The sequence below is a fragment of the Cyrtonyx montezumae genome, unplaced genomic scaffold (genome assembly GCF_038088225.1).
Source record: "Cyrtonyx montezumae isolate F1298 unplaced genomic scaffold, pur_monq_1.0 scaffold_8, whole genome shotgun sequence".
Classification (NCBI taxonomy): Eukaryota; Metazoa; Chordata; class Aves; order Galliformes; family Odontophoridae; genus Cyrtonyx; species Cyrtonyx montezumae.
This window is the reverse complement of record NW_027072089.1, coordinates 75,721,862-75,744,559: the sequence shown is the minus strand read 5'-3', so window position 1 is coordinate 75,744,559 and position 22,698 is coordinate 75,721,862. Positions and strand designations below refer to the sequence as shown.

General features: G+C 38.2%; 1 protein-coding gene across 1 annotated transcript in view; it reads right to left on the bottom strand.

Moving 5' to 3' along the window:
* The window catches only part of LOC136059061 (cadherin-6), a 98,427-nt gene that overhangs the window by 25,120 nt on the left and 50,609 nt on the right, over positions 1-22,698 (bottom strand). Inside the window, exon 3 of the mRNA XM_065752958.1 lies at positions 730-1,024. Coding sequence (XP_065609030.1) covers positions 730-1,024 — 295 coding nt within the window. The remainder of the gene's footprint in view (positions 1-729; positions 1,025-22,698) is intronic.

Genomic DNA, 22,698 nt, shown 5'->3' with positions numbered 1-22,698 from the left:
AAAAAAAATCAAAATCTGTGAATTATTTCGAAAAAGATCCAACCATAAGTCATATTTTGAGGAATTGTCTCTCTCTCTTTTTTTTTTTTTAATTCATTCTGATGGCTTGATGTCTTTGAAACAAATGGAAAGATTTAAATGGACATCTGTGGACTCTGTAGCTCATTTCTGTTGCCTAAAAAAGAGCAACAAAATTAATAGGAAAGTAATGACATATCTAAGAATTAATGATGAGCTGACTTGGCTCACAGTGTTCTTTCCTGAAGTGTGTACACTCTCTTCTGCATCTCTCCTTTTTCACTTTTTTACCTTCTTGAACTAAACAGCATTAGCTAACTAGTTCTAGGTTTGGTACCGACCCTTGTAGGTGACCGTATCTTAATGCAATGCAGTGCAACTAAATCATGTTACCAATGTAAGTTAAACTCTTTGAAGGTGTCCTGTAACAGAGGTCAGCTCAGCTTACTTTCACTGTGAGCTAAACAAGAATGCATTAAGTTGCTTTTTCTGTGGCACTACGGAGGGAGAGCGTTTCACTCAACTGATACTTAAATCTTCAGCAAACCATTGTCACTAATTCCACTTGAGACAGATTTTTTTAATGACTCAGTTACTTTTACTCAACACAAACAGCAGACGTCTGCTTTCATTATCTTCCAGTTTTGGGCTCTTAATAAAATCTACAGAAATAATCCACATCAGACACAGAAATTAAATGTTAGCACCTACCAACATCTGACATTTCTGGAATGCTGGCATTGTAAACATCCTTTGTAAACATTGGCTCATTGTCATTGATATCATGGATCTTGATGATGAACTCAGATTCTGGTTCCACTGGTCTTCCAGTTCTTCTGTTTATAGCCTGGGCACGAAGTATGTATACAGGCTTTTCTTCTCTGTCTAGTCTCTTTGTGGCTTGGATGTCACCAGTGTTTTCATTGATAATGAAGAGGTCTCCTGCTCCATCTCCAGAAAGGATGTACTTAAGTGATCCATCTCCTTTATCCTGGTCTGAATGCAGCTGATGGTGAAATGAGAATAATCAAGAAGAGGGGAAAATAAATAACTGGGACACAATTCTACATATTTCTTCCTGTTATCATGATTCAGGCTTTACTATTGTTAATGCCCAGCCAAAGGACTATACACTTCTTTTAGGAAATAAGATGATACCACTGTAGGAGCATTGAATGGATGGAGTAGTATCTTGATGTCCGAATTCAAATTTCATACAGTATTATAAAAAAATCTCTGGGAAAATCTAGGAACTGGAATTGAAGATGATTTTCCCAAGCTGAACACAAATCAATCAAATCTAAATGCTAGTGGCTTAAGTGGTACTCTGTGAATATATAGGATAGTGATCTCCAACAGTTGGAAAATCCACAGAATTATTAATTGCAGTAGAAAAAGAATTAAAAGGTGGCCAGGCCAGTCACTTCTTAAGCTTAAATTCTGCATGCTGTGCTTTAATGACTCTGAACTATATACAAATAAGAGAGAAAATACATTAATTCACAAATGTAGCAAAATGGAAACAATAACAATAGGTAGCTAGTGTGCAAAGTTTTACATCAGGAGATTTCAAAACCCTTCACAAAAGGAGTCAATTATATTTGCTTTGTTTTTTTTGAATAGCAAAGTGTAGAAACTTCGTATTTTGGAAGCTGGGGTACAGTTCAGACCTCCTAAGCCCCAGTCAGCTGGCCATAAAACCTGCAGAAATGATATGATTTACCAGATATAGCCTAAGCCTCTGAAGAATATCTGTTAGATCAGCTTGTTAGGATGTCAGTCTAGAAGTCAACTGTGAAAAGTAATTGTAATTGGATATTTGAGTATAATTTTCTCAAAGACAACTTGCAAAAAAAGGCATAAAAATAGTTCTTATTTAAAAATATGTATATTTTTATGACTGTTTCACATTCAGATATTCAATTTTTGTTTGCCTTGAAAGCCTCTTTAATTTTGTCTGTATCACAGTGGGAGAAAGACAGTCCTTGGTAACAGACTATCATTAATTCATATGAATCATGGAATAGTGCTGTTCTGGGACTTGTTATAGGCTGAATTCCCAAACTCATTTTTATCACCACTTTAATGAAAAATGTCTTCAAAGAACAAGTTAGCAAAAATGGTCAAGATAGAAAGGGTATTGAAACCACTTGTAATTGTCTTCCCTAGTATTCTTTAAAAAGTTCAGACTGCTTAATGAGCTGAAAATGAAAACTTTTCAGTTAATTGTTTATGAAATTTCCATTCTTCTCCTACAACTAACCTATCAGTGTAAGAAGGACTGTAACTCTTGTATATCATGACTGTCTATAAGTTCATAAGTTCATAAGTTCATAAGGTTGGAAAGGACCTATAAGATCATCTAGTCCAACCATCCTCCTATCACTATCTCTACCCAACTACTAAATTAAGTCCTTAAGCACCTCATCTAAACGCTTCTTGAACAGCGCTAGGGATGGTGCCTCAACCACCTCCCTAGGCAGGCCATTCCAGTGCCTGACCACTCTTTCAGAAAAGAAATGCTTCCTGAGGTCTAATCTAAATCTTCCCTGGCGCAACTTGTGGCCATTCCCTCTCGTCCTGTCATTACTTATCAGGGAGAAGAGGCCTACCCCCTCCTCACCACAACCCCCCTTCAGGAAGTGGTAGAGTGCTATAAGGTCTCCTCTGAGCCTCCTCTTCTCCAGACTAAACAATCCCAGCTCCCTCAGCCGCTCCTCATAAGACTTGTGCTCCAGGCCCCTCACCAGTTTTGTTGCCCTTCTCTGAACACGCTCCAGGGCCTCAATGTCCTTCTTGTAGTGAGGGGCCCAAAACTGAACACAGTACTCGAGGTGCGGCCGCACCAGAGCTGAGTACAGGGGGATGATCACCTCCCTGCTCCTGCTGGCTACACTATTTCTAATACAGGCCAGGATGCTGTTGGCCTTCTTAGCCACCTGTGCACACTGCCGGCTCATGTTGAGCCGAGCATCAACCAACACCCCCAGGTCCTTTTCCTCTCTACATTCTTCAAGCCATTCTGCCCCAAGCCTATAGCATTGCATGGGGTTATTGTGGCCAAAGTGCAGGACCCGGCACTTGGTCTTATTGAACCTCATCCCATTTTGCTCAGCCCAGCTGTTCAGCCTATCCAAATCCCTCTGAAGGGCCTCCCTACCCTCAGGCAGTTTGACACATCCTCCCAGCTTTGTGTCATCTGCAAACTTACTGAGGGTACACTCAATTCCCTCATCTAGGTCATCAATAAAGATATTAAACAAGATGGGCCCCAAAACTGACCCTTGGGGGACACCACTCGTTACAGGACGCCAGCTGGACTTAACTCCATTAACCACTACCCTCTGGGCACGGCCCTCCAGCCAGTTCTCCACCCAGAGAAGAGTGAACCTGTCCACACCACGGGCTGCCAGTTTCCTTAGGAGAATACTGTGGGAGACCGTGTCAAAGGCCTTGCTGAAGTCCAGGTAGACTACATCAACAGCCTTTCCCTCATCTACCTGTCTGGTCACCCAGTCATAGAAGGAGATGAGGTTGGACAAGCACGACCTGCCCCTGGTGAACCCGTGCTGGCTGGGTCTGATCCCTTTATTGCCATGCACGTGTCGTGTGATCTCCCTCAATATCATCTGTTCCATAACTTTCCCTGATACCGAGGTCAGGCTGACAGGCCTGTAGTTCCCCGGGTCTTCCTTACGGCCTTTCTTGAAGATGGGAGTCACATCGGCAAGCCTCCAATCTTGTGGGACCTCTCCAGATAACCAGGAATGCTGATAGATGGCAGAAAGTGGCTCGGCAATCACCTCTGCTAGCTCCCTCAGCACCCTTGGGTGGATCCCATCTGGCCCCATGGACTTGTGGCAGTTCAGATGGAGGAGAAGATCTCTGACCGTCTCTGCTTGAATCACAGGGGGTGCATTATGCACCCCGTCCCGGACTTCCAGGTCAGGGCAAGTACCATGTGGACAACTGTCCTGTCTATTAAAGACAGATGTGAAGAAGGCATTGAGAACCTCAGCCTTTTCCTTATCATCTGTGGTTATATTGCCTGCCTCGTTGAGTAAAGGAGGGAAATTTTCCTTAGTTTTTCTCCTGCTGTTAATATATTTGTAAAAGGGTCTATATCTCAGTGTACTGACTCATTAATGTTGAGAATGAAGTGATCTTCATTGAAGTTCAGTCTCTAGCTTTTATGCAAAAGCCGAAACTTTTGAAAATAAATTCTTCCTATTACAATGTTCTTTTCAGATTTAATATTCTAATACCTTCAGCCTTACCACTTCCCTAAGACATGACAGAATAGACTAAGTGTTCAGCTGGCCAGAAAGTAAGGCTTATTTACCTAGGAGTCAGATCTGGGGGAGGTCACGTCCCAGCAGTGACCTTCCAGTACAGCACCATGTGTGGCATCAAGAATGTTTCATAAAAATTCTTCATGGAGGTATGATTATAAGAATTAATTAAATTATGATAATTATTTAGCTACTGAACATCAGGGTTGTTGTTTTGTTGTGCTGTTTTGTTTTGTTTTCTGTTTTGTTGTGTGTTTGTTTTTGTGGGATAGGACAAATTCACAGCATCAGCATGAGCTGCTTAATAACTAGGCCAATGTATTTTGAATTTTATTAATTTCTTTTTCAGAAAAATGTTGTTTTTATATGTTAGAATAAACAAACATGTTCAGGAAAAATTCTCATATTTGATAAATTTGCAACATTCAGCTATGAGAAAAATATCTAGAAAAAAACAATTTATTGTTACAGATCATATTATCTGTGCTTGACTGTTTGCTTGGTATAAAATTTTATCCAGACAAAACCATTCTGCAGTATTTTTTCTTAAGTGTCAATTTATCTTGAAAGCAATATTTTGTTTGTGTGAACCATATGAAGTGAGAGATGGCTCCTCTAACCATGTTAAAAAAAAAAAAAATTAGGAATAAAATTTAAAGAAGGAACAAATGGTGTTAGCTTAGACCAAAATAAGGGCCTGGAGGAGAGATGCACTTAAAAATGAAGTTGATGGTTTTGTATATTAAACTTAACACAATTGTTGTGAAGATAAAATGAGTAGTGGAAACAACCCCACTTTCCTTTGAAGTTGAATGTGCTTTCACTACCCAGACCCCTCATTTCACAGGAAGTTTGCTGTAATGAAATATGCATAGAAAGTATATTCCAAGTGCTTTCAGCAGGACAGATACGAGACATCATAGCTTCACTCTTTGTATTAACTCATGTTGCAGAAGAGTGTCCATTATCTTCTGCATAAAGTTGTTCATGGACCAGATAAATGGACCATGGCAGAAAGTCATGAGATAGAATAAAATATCGTGGGATGCAATATTCATGTCAGCTAGGTTGTATTACATTACTGCTCCTCGATACAAGTTTACTATGGCCAAACATTTTAAGGCTCTACTTAAAGTTAGATTTTTTATTTCCTGAGGCACTCGGGTGTTACTCGACAGCATTCATCTAATCTGGTGACTGAAGTGAGCAATTCCCCAAAGGTAAGCAAAATTGAGAAGTTTTAAGTTGCAATAAAAAGCAAATGCTTCTGCAATTGGACTATATTAATATTATAGTAAATTGATTCACTCAGAATCTTCTCTGGACACTTCTGCAAAATCACCTATCAATCACTGGCTAAGGCTGAGGATGAATGACAAATTAAAGATTTTATTATGCCCTAGGCATTCTTTCACTCATTTTACTTTAATACCACTGTTACATGAACCATCTTCTTTCCTTTTAATGATTTACAGTAAGATAAAAACCATCCAGTCTTTTTCTCTCTTTTCCCCTTAGGAATATTCTGGCCCAAGACATTCAAACATGGCTGCCTGAAAGTAGGTAGGGCCTAATTGCTCTGGTAAGAAACATACAGATGTTTAAAATGACTGCAGGACTGCAGCATTAGCTACTTGAATTTGACATTGTAGTCAATGTTGCATACGTAATTAATTTTTAATTATTTTTTGGAGTGAGTTTGTTTACAGCATTTGTGTTTGTCTCTAATGCGCAGGATTGCTTAACTTGAAAGCAGAGCTTCAGAATTTTTTTACCAGGGTTTCAAAAATTGAATCAGGCCTATGCTACATAAATAGGAATTAATTCAGCGAAGCATGGGAAAAAAATTAAGGGAGACTTTCATGTAATTTTGTAAAAAGTCCATAAATTGAAATGGCATGAAAGCAGCAGATCAAACTGGCGTTAAGTAGTACAATTCATTAGTGTTTGTCTTTGCTGTTCTACACTACAAGAGCTTTACTCTAAAATGTCTGAGTATGCACAGAAGAAGTAGCGTTGGTGTGCTTCAACACTGGTGAGGGACAGGGGCTCCCCACGTGAGACAGGAGGCACCAGGTAGGCCCCACCAAGAGCAGGGCACCAGGGGCACCAGGCAACTCCCTGGGGCCCTGCAGGCAGCCTGTCAGGGCAGGACTGTGAGGAGCTGGAGCTCAGCCATGCTGCAGCCTTGCTGTGGCTGGTGTGTGGGCCTAGGCCAGGTGAGGCTGGAAGGGCCCGTTACAGGCCATGCTAAATTCACCTTGATGTGAAACTGTATGAAGCTGCAGTACTAAAACTTCATAATGATAGTGAGACCTCCTCTATTATAACAGGTGAAAATTAAGCTCTGATTTTTTTTATTTTTTATTTTATTTCTCGGTGTTATAATGGAATGCATTAGACAGAGGCAGCTTTCCAGCACACATATTTGTAATGAGGTTTTACTGAGAATGTACTTTTATAGCTGTGGTAATTAAATTCCAAAAAACTGAAATTACAGGCCATGGATATTCTCCAGAATGAAATAACATCCCTTCTCTACCTCGCTCTATAACACAGCATAGTTAATCTCATTCATGAAATGGCTTTAGGTTGTGTCAGACAGCTGTAAATTGCAGTTTAGCTCCCACTAATGTCATATTCCAGGTTATGATAACTGGAAATTCGGTGGGTAAGGTGGTTTCCATCCATCCTACAAATCAAGTTCCAATTCCTGTTGTGAATACAACTCCCTGCTCCCTCAATTTGCAAGCAGTCCCTGAACTCTACAATGACACAAGCCAATTGACCTTGGGATGTACATACTAAACCATCAACCCACAATTATCCAGAAATAAGCTGCCTCATGTCTTATTGTTTGTTGTATTTATAAAAGGAACTTGCTATTCTGGGACTGCTGTGGCCACGTTTTTGTTTCCAAGCACCACAGTGAAATAGCAACCAATTATTGAAGTGGCAAGTGGGCAGTCGGTATGTAGTTAACATAAAGAATCTGTGGCTTACACTTGGCAGTATTCATAGCAATGATTTCACTCCAAATTGAATAGATCCAAACAGCAAAGCCCTGTCAAGTAATGAACAAATTCAACCACATGTATCGCTTGAGGTCACACAGTGTGATTCTACAGTAAAATGCTAAAAATACTAGGACGTTATAGTATTGCACGCAGTTTCTCTTTCAGAGTAATAACTTTCTTGAACTCTTCCCTGTCTATCCCTATAAAATCATCAAACACTGTCAGTTAATATCATAACTAGCACCATTAATATAATCAAATAATCATCGCTAAAGCTTTTCCTGAACTTAGTGATTCAGTGTTAAAAGGAAAAAGGTATTTTTTGTTCATTAGGTAATAAGTATATATATGTTTTGCTGAAACTTAAGTAGAGACTTTATTTGCTTCTTAAAATACCCCCAAAACACTATTTGTATTTCATATACCTATATATGCATACACTGTGTCGCTGGGACAAATGCTTATAGAAATAATTTATTTCAAGTCATGAAGGAGCCTTTCTTCTAAGAAGATACCCCACAAGATCCACTAGAAGATCCAGCATTGCCAGAAAAGACAGATTTCCTAAGAATGCGTGTGCCATGCTGTTATGGCCTCTATTATGGAAAACACCTCCTCCTTTCCTGGTCCATGTTACCTCTCTATCTGACTCTCCCCTAATGCAAAATTACTACTGCATGGTACTGTATACTTCTTGCTCTGTCCATATCTTCAAAACCTCTTGACTGAAAAATGCTAAGCTCCTTCTCGTGTTCCCTAAATCCTGGCTGGAAAGAGACATAATGTACGGAGGTCAGTGGTGGTTATATGCACATTAGTAGCATGTCCAGCTAAACAGTCATGGCAAAATGTAGGTTTCTTTACCTTACGCAGCTACTGTTCTTCCAAATTGTAATGAAATAAGTGTTTTCAACACCTTTATTCATCTTTTTTTTAATTCTATTTAATTAGAATTTAATTCTATTTAATTAGAATTGGTTAATGGGCTTAAAAATCAATTAGAGAAGGCCAATGGCCAGGGCACAGAGCATTGAGCCTAGTTATCTGCTCAGATCACATATTTGGAAGGTTAATTTAAGATACAGGTACCTACCCTTTCACTATTTTGTTACTTCAAAAACATAGCTCAAATTTCTGGAAAAATGTGAGGACACCTAAAAAGGATTCAAAGAAGAACTGGAGAAGGGTTCTACAATACTTCCAAATTTTCTTAATGTGAAACTAAAAGAGTTGATTCCTTTCTGTTCTTACGTAAAACAATTGGAAAATGTTATGAAGATCTATACTCTACAGCCTCAAAATAGGAGTCTGTCGTTTCCAAAGAAAGTAAATGAAGAAATAAACAAATAAACAAAAAAAGTATTGAAAAGATGAAAAGAAAAATGCAAAGAGACTCAACTTTACTGGAGCACAGCACCGTAATTCCAAATGTACAGCTACCAGAAACAGTACTTCCACACAGGGGCTTATTTCAACCTATTATGACAGGTACTTAAAATTAGATACCCTCTTCTTTTACTTCCCCCCACTAATCAAAGATCTTTTCTAAGCAATCAGCAATCTTTGTTGTTCATCACTTTTTTGTCCTTACATGTTACAGTTTACAGAGTACTCAAATTATTTTAGCGATTAGTTGACTACAGTTAGTATAGTTACTTTCCTGTAGTCAATAGCGTAAACATGAATATGGTTCAGTATGACTGATTCCTGAGTGTTTGAATTTAAGACAATTTTAATTTCTTGCACCAAAATTGTTTTTCTGTTTTGAGAACCTATACCCACTTGCCTATATTATTCCTCTTGCAACATCTGTGGATAATAATGATATATACTCTCAGTATTTTTCTTTGCAAGGCTGCCAGTTTACATACACTCTTCCTGTGTAAAATGAGCAATTTTCAGTCCTCAGATAGAATCCTGTTTACAATGCTAGTCTCTTGCATTTTTTTTTGTATTTTTTTTTAGTTTAGATTCTAAAAGGAGCCCATGAAGAAAAGACCAGATCTGATGTCCCTAGTAGTTCCTAGTAGTTTTTCTGTGATTGGTCCTTTTCAATTGGCCTTTTTTTTTTTTTTTTTGCCATTTTTGTTGCCATATTTAACTAGCTTTTTCCTGACAATCCAGGACTGACATTAAGGCTTTCCTCTTGGTAACTCCTATTTCATTCCTATTTTGTTTCTTTTCCTTCCATTTTTAAAATGATCTTTCCTCTTGTAAGATATTCTGGACAACAGTGGTAGTGGAAATGGTAAGAAATGGCCTGAAACAGTGATTGAGCACCTGTCAGGAAGGCAGTCCAAGCCAAGGGAGCTCAGGTGCAAACAATGTTCCTGAGAGACTAGAAGTAGAGCCAGGATCCACCCTTTCCCAGTCTTCATTTAAGGGTTGGCAGTAGGATGTTAAGGTATTTCTCTGGAGATCCCTGCCTACTAAAGTAAGTCCTTCCAAGGGTAAGCAGATTTTTTTTCCTCTTTTTTGTTTCTGTATTTACAGCTGCTGTATTTGAGCAAATCCGCATTTGCTGTAGCTTAGGACTTTGCTGCTCTGCTGTCATTGCTGCATTTTCTGTCATACTGTAACAGTAAGGGGTATGGTAGAGTACTGAAATCAAGCACGCTAGTATTAACATTGTAGTAACTTAATGGTATAGAGGACTGTAGAGTTACTAAGGGTAAATGAGATTTATGGGGACATTAGTCTGTTTAGAGTTATTGGAATTTTTATTTAATCTATTACAGGTCCCATGATGCTGGAATAAAGACAAAACAGAGCAAGATATAGAGCAGAAAGGGTGCTGAAATAAGAGTTCAACGCTTGATCAGGGTCAGGAGACAAAGTGCTCTTGTCTTTGACTCCTTTCAGGCATATGTCCTCCATGCATGCTGGAAAGCTCTCTTGATTCTTTTATGAGGGCTATGTGGGTGGCTGCATGGCCTTGAGGTAGACCTTGAAAGTAACTTATCTGATACTGTGATTCTGGGGTTGTGGGACAGGCTACCTAAAGAGTAGCCAGGACCCTGCTATCCTATTTAAAGTCTTTAAAACTAAGAATAGTCACCCATACTCTAGTGACTCACACCTTTGTTACACACCCTTCAAAATCACTAATGGTTTAATAATCTGAAGTGCAAATATGCAGCCACAGCTAATCAGCTTTGCAAAAAATCAATTGAGAAGTGTCAGTCCTTTCAGTGTTGCCTAGGGCCTTTCAACTCTTATTCCTCTTGAGCAGCAACAGTTGTGGAACCCTTCACTTTGATTAAATAGGGGCAATGACACGAGCTTTTTGTACTGAACTTGTCCAGTACACCAAGTTGGAAAGGTCCCTTATTTAGTTGCTCTCTCTCTGGGGTCAACTTGTTATCAGATCTTAAGGATTACTGAATAAAGCTGTGAACTACGTAAAGGTGTTCTGTGTTCTTTTGGGCTGGAAGATGCTCAGCCCTTCTTTGCTAATGTAGTCTTATTTGTCCCTTTTGCTATTATCTCTGAGCACAATTATAATAGGAATTTACTGTTACAACAGACAAATAGGTCTGAAATTTATAAAGCATAATAGACTTCTGTGTCAAGTCTGATCTTCTCTATGCATAAGGGTCCTTGAATTTCATGTTCTTTTATCAAAATTCTTGCTTTTCTTTGAAATACAACATAACCACAAGAAAGAGACCCAATCTCACTTTGTAGGCATTAAAAAACTCAAAGCTATTATACCTCTGAGTACTGATTTCTCCCGCTTAAATAAGAATACATATATATACACACATGCATTGTAAAATGGTTTCTACAGTTTCATTTACTGTTGAGTTCATTATGCCATTGCCTGGAAGATTACAGAGCACTGTTCAGCTGAACTGCGGTCGTCATAACAAAATAGTATTGTACGGACTTCTAGAATTACCCTCACAAAAGCTCGGAGATTTTTTTTTGTCAGTTTTCAATTCCTTATGAACAAAGCTGTTTAAAAAAAAATCTGCTTTTTAGTTCATCTGTTTCAGCATCTGGTGTTTGTCTGCCATAGTGACCACCACTTTTTTGTTTCTTTGTCTTTTTTGTTTCTTTTTTGTTTCCAGGAGGACTGGTTTATTTGAGTCATCAGTACCTGCTGGCTAAAAGGCACAAAGAGTTTAGCCACCCTAGACTTGTCATACCCTAACGTAGGTACTAAGAATACTCTCTTGCATGTAAGTCTGAGCAGATTAGGAGAGTTTAAAAGTTATTTTATTAACTGATGCACATACTTCAGTGACCAGGAATGTAAATTCAATCCACTAAAGCTTTGAAAGCCCTAATGAGGTGTACAAGTCATTTTATTTCTGGTGGCATGTTATCATCACTCCATGTTTCCTACTGTAACTGGATTGTCAGTCATTGGTTTCAAATATGAGTGTTAAAGACTAAGTGAAATGATTAGTTTGATGCATAACTAATGACTTCCTTGGTATAAAAAAGTACAAACAAGGTGTGAAGCTCATTTAAGTGCCTTTCTTTGACAAAATACAAGATAAGTAATGGGAAGGTTGGATTGTATTTGGAAATACAGGACTTGCAGGTTTTAATATTGTCTTATTAAAGCCTTAATGGTTGATCTTATATCATTATTTGATGCCTCTTTGTTCTTCCTGCAGTAAAACGTGAGTTGTACAGAACCAAACATTGTTAACATAATTATAATGACTTAAATTTCAGGTGTAATATGTTCTATGCTAGCTTGTGGAAATATCAAACATTAAGTCAAATAAAACAAGGAAAATGCTGTAATGCTAGAAAATTTAATTGCTCTCAGGTGTTTGTCTACTTGCTGAAGGTTACTGTCACCATGTTAACTGAAGTATGGGATAGAGAGAGGGAATCTTAGCTCAGTAACATCTGGATGTATTTTAAACTTAGGACTTTGTACTGAAATGTTTTTTTTTCTGTCAGGTAGGCTGTGGAGTTATGGAAAATCATGTTTAACTTGTAATGACTTTCACTGGGAATATGAATCCCTAAAGAAAAGCATGCTTCCCTAGAAATCTCTTCCTTAAATCCCCAGTTTTTTCAATGAGAATTGTGAATACAATTCAGGAGTACCTACTTTCCTTGCAGCGTATTTTTTTTTCCAAGTCAGAACAAAATTTTTCCCTTTCCCTGATGTCCTTGTGTATGTCAAAGACAGATATGTGCATGGGAACAGATGCCTACAGCACAGTTAATGTGCCTTCACTCCTTAAGTTTATTTATCACACTGTGTTCCATTGTGCAAGGAAAGATACTCACTGAGCCAAGAGGCTAATATTTAAAAAATTACATGGGGAAAAAGATATGTTTGTATGTGCATGCAGCAGTTTAATGGCAGAATATTTTCATGGATTGATCTATGTATCTTTGAAGGTTTCCAGTGGACTTGAATGGGATTTCTATATTTAAAAAAACAACTCAAATAATAGTAGTTGGGAGCAGCTATTTACTGAGATTAGGCATTTCTTGGTTGTTCTTGTTTTGTTATTTTTTTTCCCAGAAAAGCAATTACTTTTGTAGCTAATACCTTCTCTTAATATATGTTCCTTAATCTCTAACTTGCCTGATTAGTACAGTTAATTAAATCAATCTGTGCTATATATTCAGCTTTAATTGTCTTTAGTATAATAGGAAATTTATCTAGGGTCAATTGCTTACTCTTTATCAGTGATCCGAATTGTCCATTTCTCTGAAAAATGCTTTTCTAAGACTCAAGCTTAAAAATAAAAAAAGCTCCCAAATCGTTTCCAAACATAACACCTTAAGTTTAATATTACATCAGCCTTGTTCCTTTGTAGATACAATGCAGATTCATAAAGTTAGATGAAGAAATACATTTTTAATTCAGTAAAAGCCTCTATTTCTTGAGTTGGAGGAGGGGATGGGGGGATATTCCTTAATGGTGAACTAGGATTATAAAAAAAGAAATGCTTGGCCTAATATCCAGAAATGTTTTTACTGGGATATGGTTGAATAAAACATTAGGCTTCTTCAGTAAGTAACAGCTTTTCTCTGTTCCCTGATGGATGTGCTTGAAAGCAAATGCTCATCCTTTGCTTACTGACAAAGGTGAACTCTTGATATTCTGAGCTGCTCTTGATGCTGACAATCAAATACAGATGTATGTGTATGAATTTTATATGCCATATGAAAATGTGTGGTGGGGTGGATAGCAGGGATTGGAGAAGTGAGGCTATAGAGTAACATTCAAACAAATGAGGAACTATATTCTGGTTTTAAATCAATGTATAACAAGAATAAAATAAACTCATATCCACAGCTTTAGTTGGGTCTTTAATCTGTTTGCATACCTGACTCATCTAGTTCTGTAATTCAGAAAGTGAGAAAAGGAAAAATTTTTCCATTGTCATGTTTCCCAACTTTATTTCTAAAAGTTTGTAAAGAGAACTAGAGAACTGTGTGAGACAATAGTTAAGATTATAAAGGCCACATATATGTCTTAATCATCCTCATTGGAAAGCTCCTCAGCTAGAAATTTTTCTGGGAAGACTTAGCCAAGGCTGGCATTGAATAGGTTTTTCTTTCAAAAGATAATTTCTTCAAATATCAGCCTGGCTATGATGGGATAGCTCAAATGCTGAAATAAACAGATGTTAGAACTTTAGGAAGCCCAGACCAGGAAGGTAGGGAGGTTGATCAGATCAAGTAGATGGAGCTTTGCTTTGCAACAGGTGATAAATTGGTCAAGAGCTTGCAGATGAATGGTAGATCAACATGAGTGATATCATGGTAGGTATCCACTACAGACTGCCTGTTCAAAGAATGGAGTACTTGAAGCCTTTGTTAGACAGAGGAAGGAAGCGGTACAATTGATGGCTGTGGTACTCATGAAGGACTTTAATCATTTTGATGTCTGCTGGAAGAGCAATATGGCTGTATGCAAGCAACTCAGGTCTCTATGAAGTGTCATAAGGAAATTTCACACAAGTGATTGATGAGTTGACCAAAGGACATATTATGTTGGATGGATGTGAGTGTAAAACTTACCCTCAGATCTCAAAGGTCCTTGAGCCTAGCGGTAAATTCAAGTGAAGTATTATTTGCAGCAAACAAAACAAAGACACTACAAAAACATAGGCACTTCTTAAACAACATGGATGAACTCAGGTCCATACTTAGTGTAGGAGGTATCAAAAAATAAAATGGTAAGGAGATGTTTTCATGCTATGGAACTTGCTAAGTGATTGAGAAGTTTCCTAATTTCTGAGAAAAGAAAAAGCTACAGCCATTCTAAAGGACAAGAAAGGAACTAGAGACTGGCCAGCTATGCCTCAGCCCCAGGCGATGGAGAATACCAACTTGGAAGCTAAATCTAGGCACGCAAAGAGAAATGAGATGATGAGAACAACTAATGTGGATTTTGCAATGGAAATTAGTTAACCAGCCTTCCACGGCACTGTGAAAAAGCAGAGGGTATAGGTACTGCATGACTTTAGGAAGGCTTTTGATATAATATCTGGTGAGATATGGAGGGTAAAATGCAGGGAAGATTTCATGGATAGGCAAATTCAAAGGGTTGAGATCTGTGGGTGCAAATCCTCCTGATGACTGATTACTTGACATATTCATTTGGGGGTTGATACTGGGTGTTAATACTGCTTAATATCTTCATTAATTATTTGGATGATGGAATGCCTTCTCAACAATTTTTGAGCCATAAAAACATGGAGGTTGTTTGCAAAGGAGAGCTTTCAATATTGGGAAGGTGGAACTGCTATCTGGAGAGACTACAGCAGCTTGGAGAAATGGACTCATGAAGTTCAGTACTGGCAAATACAACTTCCTGCATCTGTGCTGGAATACAGCCTGGATAGAGAAATTGTTTTGCACCGAAAGATCTGGATGGTTCACTTCAATAAGCTGAAAATGTCCTTGCTGAGAAGAAAGCCAACTACACACTGGTTTCTTTTAACAATAGTATAGCCTATTGTCAGAGGGCATAGATCATTCTCCTCTATTCAAGGCTTGTGAAAATGTAAGTGGAGCACTGCATTTAGTATTGTCCCTCCTCTTTAAAAGGAAGACCTTGACTTACAGCAGTGAGTCTGCTGAAGGGTCACCAAGAGAGTAAGGGGGCTGGAGCATGTGATGTATGAGGAGAGGAGACAGATGTTTCAGTTTGGATTTCAGAAGAGAAGGTGATTAGATTTCAGCAAGAAAAGGCAGTAGTTAGAAATTGCAATAAGGGAAATTTTGATTAGTTATTCGGAGGAGGAAAAAAAAATCAAAATAGGAATGGTTAAGCACTGAGAGAACCGTCTGAGAAAACGTGGAATTTCTGTACTTGGAGATAGACAGAACTTTAAGAGCACATCATTCAGAACTCAGATGGGCCTGCTTTGAGCAGAGGGCTCAACCAGATACCTCTGAGTTTCTTCCAACCTAAGTTATTCTGTGGTTGTATCTGTCAGGAGTGATATTCAGTGCTGGACAGTTCAAGATCCAACACTGCCCTGTGTAGGAATGAAGGTTAATTTAAACTGGAAAGCCTGGAATTCTTCGGTTGAGAATATTTCTGTTTGTAATCTCCAAATTACTATCTAGTATTTGTGGAATAAGAATTATTGAAAGCATGTAATGGGTATGATCAAATTGGTATATATAATCTAAAAGGAGTTTTCCAGGAAATACTTTTTGTAGGTAAAATCATAAATATTTGTGGGAGGTGAGTTAATCAGAGTGAACTATGTAGACTCTGGCAGGCTGTGTGTTACCTGGAAGTAGCACGAGGCTCACACTTACACCAGTTCACAATTACCATGAACGTACATGCGAGGGCTCTTATGCACAGAGCATTAATTCTCTGGCTAAAACCTCCTTGGAGGTTGTTATTCCCTGTGTCTACTGGAAACTCTCTGAGGAATTTTAGCAGTTACAAGTAGCATTAATCTCCTTTAAGCAACTGACCTGAAACGTGTAAAACCATGGAAAGAGCATGGGCTGGAAAGAAGCTATGAATGCTCTGACACCTCTGTTTGCATGGCCTTTAAATCTGGTGCCTAGTCAGCTTGATTGCAGGGTCTGCTATTTAGGGGGAAGTGTGTCATAGAGCTGAAGATGTAGTTACAATCTTTGATTTTGCCTTTTAGGGAGAATTAAACTCTTATTCATTATAACATAATGCAAACTCAGAAGTTACATGTTATGTGACTTATGCTGGCAGGCTACATCAACTCAAAGATGCAGTATGCACAAAGCTGACAAATGTGCTAAAGGAAGTAGAATGTCGAAGCCGTGCAGGGCAGTGAAACCTTTGTTGCAGTAGATATTTAACAGTGAAACTGTGTTTCACAAAGAAGAAAGAAATAGATCTGGATAAACAGGCTCTCTGTAGAGAGGCCACTCTAGCTAGGCTTTTCTAGAGTCCTGCTGCATTCAACATGGCAGGCTTCGGCTGTGGTCTGAGTGATGTTTCCCAAATAAACAACTCTGAGAAGAAAACACTCTGAATGATAGATTCAGAGTAAATGTTTCCTGGTGTTTTTTTTTTTTATCCCTTCTGTAATGTACAGTTTAGCTCCCAGCTCACTTGGGCATTTTATTTCTCTACAAGTTCTATTGTTCTTGATGTCTTTATTTATTTATTTATTGTGAAATTAGAGAAGGAAAAAACATCATTTCTTTCTTTTCTGTCTTCCTTACAGAGGGTGATTTTTACCTTTCCTTCATCTGCCACCTCAGGCTTTCACGGTGAGTACAAGCTTCACTGAACCCTGAAGCATTCGCAAGTGCATGCTAAGGTTTGCTTCACTCCACTAATGGTGAAAGCAAGCCGCAGTCTGCATTAGCACATACAGATCAGTGGTAGCTATTCACATCACAACACATTTTCAGTTTGTGCTTTGAAATGCTATGCTGACTGGCCACAGCTCTCAATCTGCTGCTGCCCCACTGTGAACCTATGTATACCAGTGAGAGAAATGGCAGCAAAAGCACGGGGAGTCACAGAGGATATTTTTTTTTCAATGAAAAGATTTCTGTAAGCTTTGCAGTTTAATATTTTTTGATGAGCCAACTATAAGTAGCAAATGGTGGAATAACAATGGTTCTTTGTCATAGGCCTGATAGAGGGATTTTTTTTTTCTAGCTGTTGCTAGCCTGTAAGTTCTATGTTCACAACACTCCAGCTTTAAACAGAAGACTTTATTTTGCTGTACAAACAAATAGGAAAATGTTAATCACAGCTCCAAAGATCAGTAATTTAAGTAACCCAAAATAAACTGTGAACTTCACCTGTAGTTTCACCCTGGGGAGAAAGATAAATGTGTTAAGCTATTTTTGTATAGCTAGAAGTCTAAGGGCATACAGTCCGAGAAGGCAGGCAGATTGCTGACAAAGGAAGGACAGGATGATCTGTGGAAAGATGTGGCCCAGAATGTGAGCACTGTGAGTGGGTTGTTAGCAAATAGAAATCAAAACTGTGTAGTTCAAGGCACCTCCCCTTCCCCCCCCCCCCCCAAAAAAAAAAAAAAAAAAAAAAGCAAGGATTTTTCAGTTCTTTTCATTTCTCAGGCCAGAGAGAAATACTGTCTTGGAGGTTTCAGAATTTGCTTGCCTTGACTTCTCTAGATAGGATGGGAGGAAGAGGAGGAGGTTATGTTCCATGGTGTTTTAAGTAATCATCTCCCATAAAGGAGGAGATATGAAATATGTGAGACGTGGTTGTGAGGCTCTAACATTATGTAATATATTTGGGTATAAGGATTGTACCAAATAGATTCACAATTATGAGATTCATAAACGTGCTTTGTTTCCAACCTTCCATTTTCTGAATGTCATTCTTGCCCATCCCACCCATTTCTCATTATCTCCTTTCTTAGCTCCCATATGATGATTTAAAATCTGCAGCCTGTTTCTGGATTCGTGTCCTGGGCCTTTAACCTCTCAGCAGTCCCTTGTTTCAGTTATCTCTATTCCACAGAGACGAACAGTATAGAGGGTTTCTATCAGTGTCAGTAAATCTTTCAAAGAGGAATATAAGACAAGTGTGTGTGTATGTGTGTGCAATTCAGTATAAGAATGAAGGGCAGTTGGGAAAGTCAAGTGGTAGAACATAAAATATGAATGATGGATGAGGAATAAAGGCAGTGCACACATGCCATGGCATTTGTTCTACTTTTTACAAGAATGACATATATTCAGCCTGTTGAAGCAATAGGCAGGTGGAGGCTAAGAACTCTGTGTTTTTTTTTTTTTTCCTCATTACTTTATTTGATTGGTTTAGAAATTTCTGATTTTTAGCTCTGGTTGTGTCATTTAACCTTTCTGTACATAGGTTTTCTCTTCAATAAGAGGCTTGTGCTGATGCTTCTTTCACGACAGTGTTAAACATAACATTGCAATTAATTAAAACTAGTACTCATTCTGTCACTTTCTTGTCATTAGCAAGGGCAGTCCACAAAAGTTCTCTTAGCAGAGCATAGGAAAATGGCATTTTATCACACTACAGATAGCTTTCCAAGGACTCTGGCTCCATCAGAGGTGGATCTGGAGGGGAGGGTGCATCTAGAAAGACACAAGGCTTCTCACCTCATCAATCCACATGGTGATGGGTGTAGTGTCATTGAGAGGAACATAATGGAGTCATGTTTTCTGTGCACATTTGGCTGTGGAAGAAGAAAGCTGAGGAGTTATAAGGAATAGGTGTCCAGCCCAGAGGCCTGTGTACAATGTGGGTATTGCTGCTTGACTGAAGCAACTGCAAAATGACTGATAGCTCTCTTCACTTTTGCTGTGAGCCACGCTGGGACCAGAAATTGCTCAGGATAAAGTCATTCCAAGACAGTCTGGCCCTTGGGTTGCATTTCTCTTGAAAAAGCAGAAAGTAGAATCTATTCTGAAAGAAATGATATTCTGAATGTCAAAATAAATTGAAAGCTGCCTTGAATAGACTCACTGAATAAAAAGAAGTCAGAAATGTAACTTTTAATTTTAGGCCTCATGAAGAAAGCAAATGGTCACTGTTTGGAATGAGAAACTGAAAGCATCACAAGGATATCACAGCATTAGTTACAAGGTAAAGAAAACAAACAATATTTGCCAGTAGAATTGTATAAGGAACGCTGAAAGCCCAGATGCAAATAGTTGTTTTAGTTTGGCTTTACACATCTTGACATTTTTTGGAAAAGGAAAGTTTTGGTGATAAGTACAAAATACTAGCTTGTTAAAGATCTGAGGGAAAGGGAAAGTTTTTCTTGTTAATTGTGCTGTCATCCAATTATGATGTCATAACTTCTCATTGGAGTATGCAACCCATTACTAATCAAAATGTTAAAAATGTGTGGACTCTATTACAGGACAGTACTTTTCCTTCTTTGAATGGCCCCTCGTGTCTACTCACAGCAGTACATTTCTCTCACAATGTGACTTAGTCCCACTACTTGCAATGGTTTGGAGACATTCTGTCTTTTTGATTCTAGTGATGCTTGCCTTCAAAACAGTTGTAGCCATAAGTAAAGTCAGGGAAAAAGAATCAAAATATTACTGGAAAGCATACTGCAATACCATTTAGTTTATCCCCTCCTCCTCAGAAGCAGGGTTGATGGTACTTAAACCACTCCTTATGGAGGGTAAATAATCTTTCCCAGTATTTTTTTCAACACCTAGCAGAAGAATTCTGCTTCTGCCTTGGTGCAGTATTCTTTCTGCTTTGTGAAGCCATGTACCAGCAGAACTTTGATTTTTATCTTCCTTGAAAAATAGAGTTGTCAGCAAAGAATGATTGTTTATGATGGGTGGTACAGGTAGAAACATCAGATATCTGTATGCTTGCCTGGAAGCTTGAATTATTTGAACATCAATAAGACACAGGAGAAAACGAAAAGTATGTCTGGAAGTTTCCTTTCACTGTCAGACAGACAGCGTGACAAAACCATTTTGCCTGTTGTTATCAGGAAAGCAAGTTGCTCCTTTCTACTGTGGGCTGCCAGAAACCTGTTTCCAGGTTAATGAGTAAGATTTAAGGCTTGTTCAGATCTTTCTTTAGTCTAAACGAAAGAGGCACTGTATCCCTTTATAAAACAATGACTTGTAGGTTTGTGCTCTGACAAGACCACTCAGTGATGGATGCCAGAACATGGATTTCACACAGCCATTGGGATAGCTGTGTAAAGGCATCATGTGCACACAAATGGTAACTATACCTTTTGTGTCTACTCTAGTAATGACAGATTTTATTCACTTTGTTGCTCAGAAATATCTGAAGAACTCTGAGGAATACAGCATATATTTCTATATACTGCTTCTGTACCACTTTATTTTTAACATGAGACTTAGAGAGGTATTCACCCCAGCCTTTTAAAATTTTAGTAAACAGCCACTGGTACAAGCAGATATTTAAAAAACCTAATTAAAATGTTGCAGATTTTTCTGGATAGTGGTATTGGGCACTTTTCTACTTTGATCATCATGTGATCCTTTTATTTTATTTTGGGATTGATTCTCTGCCAAGTGCCATGATTTCTGAACCAGAGGAAAAGATATCTTCAGGTTAAAATGTCACTGTGCCCATCAATCACACTTCAACGAATGGCTGTAGCTCACAAGTTATTCAGCAATGCAATGAATAATTCCAGTCCAGAACTTGCATAACGTTCCTTATATTACTGAGCCTATCCAGGACTAGAGGCTATAGGTATTTCTATTCTTTATTTTAAGGATTTGTTTTGTGAATATATAGAAATGAAACTCAGGAATAGAACTGCATGATAAAATGGTGGATCTGATGTCAATGCCACAGCGTATGATCAACTTGTGTTGATAACATTGAGAGATCTGTATATCTTGGACAAGAATATGCATCTGCCACAGCATATTTGGGTTGATAGTAAAATCTGTAGTAAACAAAACTGGGGGACCTGTTTCTAACAGTTCATGGTACCTATGGCTACCAGAAAAGAACTACTTTGTTTTAAATGTGATCGGGGTGCTTAGACAATTATCTCTTAAAGGATGGAAGCATTTGGATTTGCTGGATATAGAGTACACACTATATAGAGTGTTGTAGTGCTCTGGCCCATGACTCATGATGCTTCAGCATTGCCTTCAGTACTGCCCTGAGCTCTATTGCTGTTTGATATCTTCAGAGAGATTCTTTTTTTTATTATTATCTCAAACCTAAATATGTTCTTCTTTGCTTTTCCTCCTGTTCTCTCCAAAACTATTATGATATAAATGTGGTTTCTGTAGCATAAGCAGTTACAGGTTTTTATGACTGTAATATGGGCAGTTATAAAAACAATGCTGTTAGACTATTTTACAGCCAATTTATGTCTAATCTTTTGATACTAGTGTTTGAATTGAACACGTTAACAATGAACAGAAAAGACATAAGAAAAAGCAGGCTAGTTTTTTAATAATTCTGATGTTAATACCCACCAGCTTCAACTTCTGAAGACAGAAAGCAAAAAAGCTAGATATGACTGTCTATGCAGAAGAAGAAGGCACAATTCCCCTTTACATGCATGTATTGCTATTGTTTTCAAAGCTTTTCCTATCATTGTTTCCTTACAATATAAGGCAATAAAAAGATGATAAACAAAAACTTATTATCAGTTCATACTTAGGGTTAACATTTTGTCCTCTGAGACAAAAATATGCTTCATAAACATGTTCATTATCCTCATTTGCCCACACCAATCAAGTTTAATTGCTCAGCTAAATTGCCTGGTTACCTCAATTTGGAGACATTCAGCTGTTTCTATCTTTTATCCTCACACCAATATTCAACTTTCTCTAATAATAAATGGCTTCTGTTCCATGCCTTTTGGCTAATTGTTAAATTACAAGGGTGTGAGCAGTTCTGGCATTTGAAAGACGTGTGAAAGGCCACTTGTGTACAGCCCAGGGACACAGAATCAATGACATTTATACATTATGTGTCATTTCTATGCTTTGTAATGGTAAATATATTAAAGTACAAATAGACAGGAGAACAACCACATTTTTTTTCGCTCAGTGACTCTACTTCAAACTTTTCTGGGTGTTTTTTGGTCCAACTAGATCATTTTTAGCTGTCTCACTGCAAACACATCCTGAAAGAATATTTGCTCCCCTAATAATCCCTCTGAAGTCAATAGCTTTTACTTGAATTCTGCAGTGTAGAGAATGGGAAACTTGGGACTGAGAAAGTTTAGTGTCAGAATTTGAGGTGAAAATGACAGGCTGCAATAGGAGCTCCCTACATCAGCCCCCTCAAGTATTCTGTAAAATACAAATTCGAAGACATGCTCTTGTTCTTTTTTCTTGGCTCCGTACTTCTCATCTGTTTGATTTGTTTAGATTCTGTTTGGTCTGGTTTTCCTTCCCTCTCTCATCTTCTGTTTTTGTGTTCTCTTTAGGTAACCTTTTCC